The following is a 12,134-nucleotide window of genomic DNA, read 5'->3' as shown; positions in this document are numbered from 1 at the left end:
AAGCTACCAGACTGTCTTGTCCCGAATCCTGGCACGTTCATTACTATGGGACAGCTGGAGATTGAATTTCAATATTTAAACAATGTTGCAAATGTCAGAGAGACAGACAGCAAGGTTCATACAAATCTCTGCTGTTGAAAACTAAATGTAAGTCTAAAATAAATCTGAGATAATGTCTAGAAGCTTTTTACAGTGGAGATTAAGTTTATAAATTGGCTGGCTGGGCTGATGAGACACTGTATTGCGCAGTCAGATGGAACAGAGTAAATAGGCATTTTAACGTCATAGATTTAGTCGGTGGTAACTTGTGGAATTAGACACCATCTAGAATTAGACATACCCGTTGTATAACCTCAAATATTCTCATGCATTTGCTCAAACACACATCAAATATATACTGTAGATGTTTAAACACACACACCTACACATTCATAACACTGACACATTCACAGGGGTTTGGAATGGCTGGAATGGTCCTTAACACTTCCTGTTTTGTCTCCTCCAGGACTGGCTGAGTAAGTTTGGGTATCTCCCACCCCCTGACCCAGTGACTGGACAGCTCCAGACCAAGGAGGCCTTGACCAAAGCCATCAAAGCTATGCAGAAGTTTGGAGGACTGGAGGAGACCGGAGTGCTAGGTGCGTGTGTGTGTGTGTGTGTGTGTGTGTGTGTGTGTGTGTGTGTGTGTGTGTGTGTGTGGCACGTATGCACACACTGTCTTTGTCTTTGTCTTGTTATGTTCTGCTAAAACAATACAGCTTTAATTGATTAATGGGTCGACATGCTCACTAGTTTACTACTCAATATGAACGTGTACATCTGCGTATCTGTTCCCCTGCTCAGACCAAGCCACCCTGGGCCTGATGAAGACCCCGAGGTGTTCCCTCCCGGACCTGTCTGAGACCGAGGCGGTGGTGGGCCGCAGGAGACGAGCCCTGACGCCCCAGAACAAGTGGAGCAAGAGACACCTCTCCTGGAGGTACAGTACACTACAATAGAATAAACCCACCTGGCCACAACGTCAGTCTGTGTGCTACCAGTGTGAGGCTGACTGGGGAGATGTAGTGTGGACTGGGTATGGTAGAGAGTATGGTACCTGTGATGGTATGGAACACATAACCTGCTTTGCATGTACAATCTAGTCCATGGCTAATGATGCACATGGTGTTGAGCAGGCGTGTTGGATTTTAGGGAGGATCAGCGTTGGATGTGTGAGGTTACTTTATGAAATGGGTGAAACATTGTACAAACAGTCCCTACATGCGGACCGCTGTGCTGGACTGCAGATGGATGTGTGTGCAGGCCAGGGTCATGGGGAAGGGAAGCAAGGGGGTATACTGAGCAAAAATATAATTGCAACATGCAACAATTTCAACTATTTTACTGAGTTACAGTTCATATAAGGAAATCAGTACATTTAATTTCATTCATTAGGCCCTAATCTATGGATTTCACATGACAGGGGAGCAGCCATGGGCTGGGAGGGCATAGGCCCACACACTTGGGAGCCAGACCCACCTACTGGGGAGCCAGGCCCAGCAAATTCGAATATGTTTATCCCCACAAAAGGGCTATATTACAGACAGATATACTCCTCAGTTTCATCAGCTGTCCGGGTGGCTGGTGTCAGATGATCCCGCAGGTGAAGAAGCCAGGTGTGGAGGCCCTGGGCTGGCGTGGTTACACATGGTGTGAGGTTGTGAGCTCTGGTGAACATTCCTGCAGTCAGTATACCAATTGCACACTTTCTCAAAACTTAAAACATCTGTGGCATTGTGTTGTTTGACAAAACTGCACATTCTAGAGTGGCATTTTATTGTCCCCATCGAAAGATGCACCTGTGTAATGCTCACATGCAGTTTAATCAGCTTCTTGATATGCCACAACTGTCAGGTGGATGGATTATCTTGGAAAAGGATAAATACTCACTAACAGGGATGTAAACACATTTGTGCACCAACTTTTAGAGAAATACGCTTTTTGTGCGTATGGAACATTTCTGTGTGCGTGCGTAAGTTGCTGACACCTACATAGCCTCTCTCACATGCACACGTACACACACACACACACACACACACACACACACACACACACACACACACGCACCTTTCTTCCCCCTCATTGACAGATCCTGCAGTTGTATCTATCTCTTTCCTTTTTTCCTCTCTCTCTCTCTCTCCCTCCCTCCTTCTTTCACCTGCATTCTAGTGCCAATCATATGCCTTGCTCCTGTCTGCTTGCTCCTGCTCTCCTCTCACCTCTACTGTCTGCTGGCAGCCTGACTGTCTGTTGAGACCAGGGAGAATGTGTTTGTATTAACACTAGTACTGATTTGTACAGAGTCCTGAAAACACTGTGCTCACTGGATGGAGAGCTGGAGTTTTCTCTCACAGATTTCTTGGTTTGGGCTGTAGAGCTCAGAGACCAAGCATATCTTCTATATGCTTCTTTACCTTGGGGTTTGGAAAGTAGCACCCATTGATTATCTGTTGACTTAAACCCAGTCTTGCCTCACTGCACCGTGCAAATTAAAGCATCCCAGAAAAGAAGCTTGAATCCATGTTCCTCCAGTCATCTAAAGAGTCAACAGAAGTTCTTTAAACAGGTGAAGTTCTCTCTCAGTCAGTTCTACTTACTGCTCTTAGTCAGACTGGCCTCGGGTCTACCAGCCCCAGTGACAGTAAGGTCAGGGCTCAAACACTGTAATAATGTTCCTTACTGGTTTGTTTGAGAGCGCTGGTGATAAGGGGCTGGTGTAGAGCAGAGGGTCATGGGGCAGGGACTTGGCTGGGAGCTGTGTGGAGAGCGATACACACACAAACACACACACACACACACAAAAACACTCAGGGAAGTTCAGTGGAGTCCACACTTCAATAGAGTTCCACATCTATATGTGGAACTCTATTGAAGTGTGGACTTCACTGAACTTCCCTGAGTGTGTTTGTGTGTGTGTGTGTGTTTGTGTGTGTGTGTTTGTGTGTGTAGGGAGCTATTTTCAGCTGGCGTTAAGGCGGCGCTAGTGTCAAACGCACATTAGTTTGCTATTTCATCATCTAAAAACGGTCATTTTCCAGCCCTAACGCCAGGTTCGGCAATTTACCTGTCTTATATCTGCACACTTGCGCTCAGATGGGAGGGGTGGAAATATGTTTGACTTGTCCTTTACAACATCATCCAAAGTTCTAATTTCAGGCAGCGATGGTAGGTATATTTAAGACCAAACAAAAACTGTTTTTAGAGGTAACGCAGTTGGTTATGACTTGAATATTGAAAGTGGAAACACAGCCTATCCAGCCATGACGCACACTGTCCATATTCGCATGGATCAAGAGTAGACTAATGTGCATTTGATGCATGTATACTTTGTATTTAGTTTAAATACCCAATGCAATCGCGAAATAGTCAATACTGTCGATAAAGGGTTTGGCTCCTGAGACCGCTTGAAAATAAATCTTAAATCACCAAAGATTTATAAAATATCAAGTTTGAGAGGAGTAAAACAGTGAGTAGACATTCCATTTTTATCTCTGCATTGTAGGCAGGCCCACATTATTTTAGCCATGCAGGTCTCGTGCGTTAAACCCCCTCCATGATGTAAAGGCTACATGTTACGCCCATCGTATTTAGAAGTTATCTGTAACCTGTAACAATTGCTTGTTTTCCGTTTAATATGTTCAAACCCCAGGCCCTCCCTACTATAACAAAAAGTATTTGTATCCTGGCGACTTTATGATGTCGTTACATTTTACATTTATTTATTGTTGTTGTTCAAAAAAACAGATTGAAGGGGCGGAGCTAGCATGTTGGAGTGAACGGCTGTGTTTGTGAAACATTCTAACTTAACCTACTTTACTTTTTACAACATTCGTTTCTTTCTAGTACAATATTGTACATTTTATGTGAACATGCTGGGTAATAGGCGACTAAAGGACAATAAATCCTCATCGGAGGCCTCTTCCCCACCAAACAACGAGACCGACATGGCGGAAGGCACCGGAAATAACGTGACACTTTCAGAACTTATTCGGGCTCTGGGAGAACTAAATGTTTTAAGGCTACTATTGCTGAACTGGACACCATTTGAAAGGTTTCTTCGTAGGGCCAGAGTATTGTGGACCTTGAGAAGGCTTCTGAATTCAATCCTGGTAGGATCGACGACTTAGAGAAGCTATGCACATCCTTGCAGGAGAGTGTGCAGGGGCTTTCTGTGAAAGTGGTCGGCCTAGAGGTTTGTCCAGACGTCATAACCTTCACGTTGTTGGTCAGGCAGAGGGAGTGGAGGCTGGCTCTCGCTCCACCGACTTCTTCGCCAAGCTATTGAGGGATACAATGGGATCGGATGTTTTGGCTTCGGATCCGCTGCTGGACCGTTCACATCACGTTCTTGTCTCCGTGCCAGGGCCGGGCCAACTTCCTCGCCCAGTTATCATCTCTTGTCCCCGTGCCAACCGGGCCAACGTCCTCGCCCAGTTATCATCTCTTGTCCCCGTGCCAACCGGGCCAACATCCTCGCCCATCCTCTGTTGTCACAGTTTCAAGACCAAGGATCTTATCTTGCTGAAGGCTCGAATGAGGGGTAACCTGTTACATAAAGGACATCCTTTCCGTGTCTATGAGGATTATACGCCCGATGTAGCAAAGCATTGCGCCGGCTACAGAGATGTCATGACCAAACTCTACAAACTCCATCTTCGCCCAGCCTTGCTCTTCCCTGCCAGACGCAGAATTACCCCCCCCCCCCCTCCTTCTAGTGAGAAGATTTGGCTCTCCTCGGTTTTGGACACAGAGAAGTTTATTCTGGAATATACAGCAATCCCCGTACGGGTTAGAGCACCTTGTCATTGTGTGTTAGAGTCTGCTCATGGACTCAAATCCATACTGTGCCATAGCGGATGAAATCTTATTAAACTGTCTCAGCAAGGGCTGCCGACTGTAGTTTTATTGTTGCTCTCGGACATATTAGACACTTAGCCGAGCCAATGGAGGGCGGTCAGAGCTTTCATTTCACTTTCATTTCACTTTCATTCTGGCTGGACGACTGCCCTGTCGTTGGAGGTTAGAGGATGCCTGTTCGAGTGGCATGCCAGGTTCGATCAATGACACTTTCAGATGGATATTCTTCTAGTCCCCCATTTTTGTTTTGTTTCATTATTTATTTATTTATTTCTCAAGTCTTGCATTATGTATTTATTATTTATTCATTTATTTGTATTATTATTTTTATTTATTTGTTTAAATCTTGCATTATTATTATTACTATTATTAATATTATCAGCATACCTTTTATTTATTGTTGGCAGAGGACTGGTGGTGATGGTTGGGGCGGGGCAGATGGGGTGGCATCAGACACCTGGATATCATGTTGGAGTTTTGTGCCATTCTGCTTCTGTCATTGCGCAGGCCCCTTCTACCCATTAGGTTTTTGGTATAAATGTTTGTGTGTATATACAGTTGAAGTCTGAAGTTATATGTGAGGCGCAAATCCAAAGAAAAACCAACCTGTACCATTCCATTTCGCTGTAATGTACTGTAAATCGGGCAGTGCAGTTAGATTAACAAGAATGTAAGCTTTCAACCGATATAAGACACTTGTATGTACCTAAATGTTTAATATCCATAATTTTTATGATTTTTTATTTGAATTGTGTGCCCTCCAGTTTCACCAGAAGTAGGCTTATGAAGTTTTAAACAATTTAAAGGCAATGCTATCAAATTCTAATTGAGTGTATGTAAACTTCTGACCCACTGGGAATGTGATGAAAGAAATCATTCTATCTACTATTATTCTGACATTTCACATTCTTAAAATAAAGTGGTGATCCTAACTGACAGGGATATTTTACTAGGATTAAATGTCAGGAATTGTGAAAAACTGAGTTCAAATGTATTTGGCTAAAGTGTATGTAAACTTCCTACTTCAACTGAATGTATATATATGTATGTGTGTGTGTGTGTGTGTGTGTGTGTGTGTGTGTGTGTGTGTGTGTGTGTGCGTGTGTGTGCGTGTGCACGTGTGCGCGTGTGTGCGTGTGTGTGTGTGTGTGTGTATATATGTGTATGCTTATGTCTGTATATATATGTGTGTGTGTGTGCGCGCACGTATGTGCATGTGTACATGCGCACATATATACACATGTAATATGTAATGTGTAAATGTACTGTTGTCTATATCGGTTGCAGATGGTTTATGTTTAGACCAGCATTGTTCACGCAATATAACCTTGAGATGTTATAGCTTGCTTATCTCATTGGTCGACCCAGGATGGCACTTACAGTGACTTGGCAATTCCCTATTTTTTGCCTTGTAAGGTTTGTATCATTTGATTTACACAACATGCCTACCACTTTGAAGATGCAACATATTTGTTATTGTGAAACAAACAAGAAATAAGACAAAAAACAGAACGTGAGCGTGCATAACTATTCGCCCCCCCCCCCCCCCCCTCCCCCCAAAAGTCAATACTTTGTAGAGCCACCTTTTGCAGCAATTACAGCTGCAAGTCTCTTGGGATATGTCTCTATAAGTTTGGCACAAAACTGCTCCAGCTCCTTCAAGTTGGATCGGTTCTGCTGGTGTAGAGCAATCTTTCAGTCATACCACAGATTCTCAATTGGATTGAGGTCTGGGCTTTGACTAGGGCATTCCAAGACATTTAACTGTTTCCCCTTAAACCACTTGAGGGTTGCTTTAGCAGTATGCTTAAGGTCTTTGTCCTGCTGGAAGGTGAACCATCCATCCCAGTCTTAAATCTCTGGAAGACTGAAACAGGTTTCCCTCAAGAATTTCCCTGTATTTATTGGCATCCATCATTCCTTAAATTCTGACCAGTTTCCCAGCCCCTGTCTATGGAAAAACATCCCCACAGCATGATGATGCCACCACCATGCTTCACTGTGGGGATGGTGTTCTCGGGGTGATGCAAGGTGTTGGGTTTGTGCCCGAAATAGCGTTTTCCTTGATGGCCAAAAAGCTCAATTTTAGTCTCATCTGACCAGAGTACCTTCTTCCATATGTTTGAGGAGTCTCCCACATATGCCTTTTGGCAAACACCAAACATGTTTGCTTATTTTTTCTTTAAGCAATGGATTATTTCTGGCCATTATTCTGTAAAGCCCAGCTCTGTGGAGTGTACGGCTTCAAGTGGTCCTATGGACAGATACTCCAATCTCCGCTGTTGTCACGTCCTGACCTTAGTTCCTTTTTTATGTCTCTATTTTAGTTTGGTCAGGGCGTGAGTTGGGGTGGGCATTCTATGTTTTTGTTCTATGTTTTTGTATTTCTGTGTCTGGCCCGGTATGGTTCCCAATCAGAAGCATCTGTCTATCGTTGTCTCTGATTGATAACCATACTTAGGTAGCCTGTTCCCACCTGGTGTTTGTGGGTAGTTAATTTCTGTTTAGTGTGTGTTGCACCTGACGGAGCTGTTTCGGTTGTCTCTTTGTTATTTTTGCATTTTAGTGTTCAGTTTCGAATAAACATGATGAACACGTACCACGCTGTGCTTTGGTCCTCACATTCTTCCACCAACAGCCGTTACAGAACTACCCACCACCAAAGGACCAAGCAGCGTGGTGAGGAGCAGAAGCACTATCTGGAGAAATGGACATGGGAGGAGATACTGGAAGGCAAGGGACCCTGGGCACAGGCTGGGGAGTATCACCGTCCACAGGAGGAACTGGAGGCAGCTAAGGCTGAGCGGAGACACTATGAGGAGTTGGCACGGCTGGCAAGGAAGTCAGAGAGGCCGGTGCGCTACATCCCAGCTCCCCGCATCTGAGGGCTAGGGTGAGGATCCAGCCAGGATGGATGGTGCAAGCCCTGCTCTCCAAACCTCCAGTGCGTCTCCTCGGGCCAGGATATCCTGCGCCAGCCCTGCTCACTGTGCCTCCAGTGCGTCCTGTGCCTGCGCCCTGCACGTGCCGGGGTAAAATCACCATCCAGCCAGGACGGGTTGTGCAGGCCCTTAATTCGAGACCTCCAGTGTGCCTCCACGGCCCGGTCTATTCTGTGCCTCCTCCAAGGACCAGGCTGTCTCTTCGTCTCCTCCCTCCTGAGTCTCCCTCTAGCCCGGAGCTGCCAGAGTCTGCCTCTAGCCCAGAGCTGCCAGAGTCTCCCTCTAGCCCGGAGCTGCCAGAGTTTCCCTCTAGCCCCGAGCTGCCAGACTCTCCCACTAGCCCGGAGCTGCCAGTCTCCTGTCAGTCAGGAGCTGCCAGAGCCGCCCTTCACTCCGGCGCTGCCAGAGCCGCCCTTCACTCCGGCACTGCCAGAGCTGCCCTTCACTCCGGCGCTGCCAGAGTCACCCTTCTATTCGAGGCCCGCTGCAAGGGTCCCCAGTCCGAGTTCGGCGGCAAGGGTCGCCGCTCCAAAGGAGGGCCAAGACTTTGGTGGAGTGGGGTCCACGTCCCGCACCAAAGCCACCGCGGACAGATGCCCACCCAGACTCTCCCCTATGGGTTTAGGTTTTGCGGCCGGAGTCCGCACCTTTGGGGGGGGTACTGTCACGTCCTGACCTTAGTTCCTTTTTATGTCTCTATTTTAGTTTGGTCAGGGCGTGAGTTGGGGTGGGCATTCTATGTTTTTGTTCTATGTTTTTGTATTTCTGTGTCTGGCCTGGTATGGTTCCCAATCAGAGGCAGCTGTCTATCGTTGTCTCTGATTGAGAACCATACTTAGGTACCCTGTTCCCACCTGGTGTTTGTGGGTAGTTGATTTCCGTTTAGTGTGTGTTGTACCTGACGGAGCTGTTTCGGTCGTCTCTTTGTTGTTTTTGCTTTGGTCACTTCACCAATTTGGACTATTTTGTGTATGTCCATTACATGAAATCCAAATAAAAATCTATTTAACTTCTTGTGTCGAGCCATCCCGGATCCGGTATCGTGACTACAGCCTCAAGCTCATTACCATAACGCAACGTTAACTATTCATGAAAATCGGCAAATGAAATCAAATTAATCTATTTGCTCTCAAGCTTAGCCTTTTGTTAACAACACTGTCATCTCAGATTTTCAAAATATGCTTCTCAACCATTGCAAAACAAGCATTTGTGTAACAGTATTGATAGCTAACGTAGCATTTAGCGTAGCATTTAGCGTTAGCATTCAGCAGGCAACATTTTCACAAAAACCAGAAAAGCATTCAAATAAAATCATTTACCTTTGAAGAACTTCGGATCTTTTCAATGAGGAGACTCTCAGATAGCAAATGTTCAGTTTTTCCTGAAAGATTATTTGTTTAGGACAAATCGCTCCGTTTTCTGCGTCACGATTAGCTACGAAAAAAAACCTGTATCCAGGATTGTGTAAATCTATCCGCAAGCTCATTAGCATAACACAACGTTAACTATTCATGAAAATCACAAATGAAATGAAATTAATCTATTTGCTCTCAAGCTTAGCCTTTTGTTAACAACACTGTCATCTCAGATTTTAAAAATATGCTTTTGAACCATAGCTAAACAAGCATTTGTGTAACAGTATTGATAGCCTAGCATAGGATCATATATATATATATATATTAAGTCATTAACCTCTTGCTTCTACTTGGGACGCTTGCGTCCCAACTAGAGCTCTGGAAATGCAAATGTGCTACGCTAAATGCTAATAGTATTAGTTAACCTGTTGGGGCTAGCCCTGAATACTGCCCCTTCTGGAGGAATTCGGCACCCATATAAACCATGATAAATTTTTGTCAAAAGTTGCTAATATATGCATATAAAAATTATTATCGAATAGGAAACACTCTAAAGCTTATAAAACCGTTTAAATTTTGTCTCTATGTAAAGCAGAAGTCTCAGGGCATGCATTCTCCCAAAGTCTCTCTTGTAATGAAAAAAGTTGCCACCACTTCAACGTCATCGTATACACACTTCCCAAGCAGTTATAACCATGGAAACAGTTTCTACGTCTTCAGCGTGAAGCCTGCTTTCGATGAGGCGTGTAACTGTGAGAATCGCGCGCTCACGAGACGTTCAGCGTGCCCGAACGTCCCGGTGACGCAAAAAAAAAGTTTCACCAATGGGAGCTGGGAAATTTCTCTCTCTTTCCCTCAGGATGGACTGAACAACGTGTGCTTCTCAAAAACTCAAAAGTTCATTAAAATACACATGCAGGGTATCGAATTAAAGCTACACTCGTTGTGAATCCAGGCAATCAGATTTTTAAAATGCTTTTCGGCGACAGCATGAGAAGCTATTATCTGATAGCATGCACCAATACACTACAACACAAAAGCACAGCAGGGGACGTAAACAAAATAATTAGCATTTCGGCGTTACACAAACCGCACAATAAAATAGAAAACAGTCATTACCTTTCACCATCTTCTTTGTTGGCACTCCTAGATGTCCCATAAACACTATTGGGTCTTTATTTCGATTAAATCGGGCCATATAAAGCCAAGATATCGTTATATGTAGACTGTGTGATAAACGAAAAAAACAGCGATTTCACAACGTAACGTCATTTTTTAAAATTCAAAAAGTAGACGATAAACTTTCACAAAACACTTCGAAATACGTTTGTAATGCTACTTTAGGTATTAGTAAACGTTAATAAGCGATAAAAAAAATCATCCGTAGGCGATGTAAAAATCATTAGCTGTCGTCTTGGAAAAAATTTCACGAAAGAGCTCTTCGAGAATGATCTGGGCGGAGACTGGAGGTAAGTGGTGCCCCTGTTTCGGTTCAACCAAGAATCAAAGATGATTCAATTCACAAGACTCTAGACAACATGGGGATGCTGTGGGAGTTGAATGCTCGGTCTTATCTAATTCGGCTCACTGTGAACAATTGCGCAAGGATATTTATTTCCATTTTCTGTGATCAGGTTTTCCTGCGCTTTCCGATGTAACGCACGTTATGTTATAGCCACAGTCGTGATTTAACCAGTTTTAAAAACGTCCGAGGGTTTCCTATCCACACATTCTAACCATATGAACGTACTATATTCCTGGCATGAGTAGCAGGGCGCTGAAATGTTGCGCGATTTTTAACAAAATGTTCAAAAAAGTAGAGGGTAGGAGCAACTGGTTAAAACACGATTTTTTTTCCAAATTAACTCCATAATATCGACAGAAACATGGCAAACCGATGTTTAGAATCAATCCTCAAGGTGTTTTTCACATATCTATCGACGATAAAATCCTTCGTGGCAGTTGACTTTCTCTTCTGAAGAAATGGAACACGCATGGACCTACAGATTACGCAATAATTTCGACACAGGACACCGGGCGGGACACCAGGTAAATGTAGTCTCTTATGGTCAATCTTCCAATGATATGCCTACAAACACGTCACAATGCTGCAGACACCTTGGAGAAACGACACATTCCTGGCGCATTGACAGCCATATAAGGAGACATTGGAACACAGCGCCTTCAGAATCTGGGGCATTTCCAGTATGAAACTTCATCTTGGTTTCGCCTGTAGCATTAGTTCTGGGGCACTCACAGATAATATCTTTGCAGTTTTGGAAACGTCAGAGTTTTGTCTTTCCAAGGCTGTCAATTCCATGCATAGTCGAGCATCTTTTCATGACAAAATATTGCGCTTAAAACGGGCACGTCTTTTATCCAATAATGATAAATAGCGCCCCCATAGGTTGAAGATGTTAAATGACAGGTTGTAATGCAACAAAATAGGAAAAACGCCAAGGGGGATGAATTCTTTTGCATGGCACTGTACCAATGACAACACAGAGACTAACTCCAGGATTATTGTGGGAAACAGTGAAGGCTTATTTGAGAGGCTGTATCATCTCCATTCAGGCTTCCAGGAGTAGGCAAAACAGAGGAAAACTGGAAGAACTGGAGGGACAAATTCACTTACTGGATAGGGAGAATGCTAGCCATCCATCTATGGAGAAACATTTTTTTTAAATGAACACTTTGAAATTTGAATATAATCAGATTCTCTCAACTAAAATTGCTTAATCTTTTCTCTATGCCAAGCAAAAATATTTTGAATTTGGTAACAAACCACACAAATTACTTGCCATGATGCCGAATGATCACAAAGTTAAATCTGTAACTGGGGAATTACTCTCTTCCCCCAAGGACATCAATGACAGATTTCGTCAGTTTTGTGAGACATCTAAAGCAGATCCTAATCCCTTAATTATGCTAATCTTTTTGG

General features: G+C 44.0%; 1 protein-coding gene across 1 annotated transcript in view; it reads left to right on the top strand.

The window, feature by feature from the left end:
• The first annotated feature begins 513 nt into the window (after window positions 1–513).
• The window catches only part of LOC115101116 (matrix metalloproteinase-17-like), a 35,659-nt gene continuing 24,038 nt past the window's right edge, over window positions 514–12,134 (top strand). Inside the window, exons 1-2 of the mRNA XM_065015607.1 lie at window positions 514–638; window positions 844–979. Coding sequence (XP_064871679.1) covers window positions 599–638; window positions 844–979 — 176 coding nt within the window. The 5' untranslated portion in view covers window positions 514–598. The remainder of the gene's footprint in view (window positions 639–843; window positions 980–12,134) is intronic.

The sequence above is a fragment of the Oncorhynchus nerka genome, unplaced genomic scaffold (genome assembly GCF_034236695.1).
Source record: "Oncorhynchus nerka isolate Pitt River unplaced genomic scaffold, Oner_Uvic_2.0 unplaced_scaffold_16___fragment_4___debris, whole genome shotgun sequence".
Classification (NCBI taxonomy): Eukaryota; Metazoa; Chordata; class Actinopteri; order Salmoniformes; family Salmonidae; genus Oncorhynchus; species Oncorhynchus nerka.
Note: the sequence above shows the minus strand (reverse complement) of the source record. Positions and strands in the feature narration are given on the sequence as shown.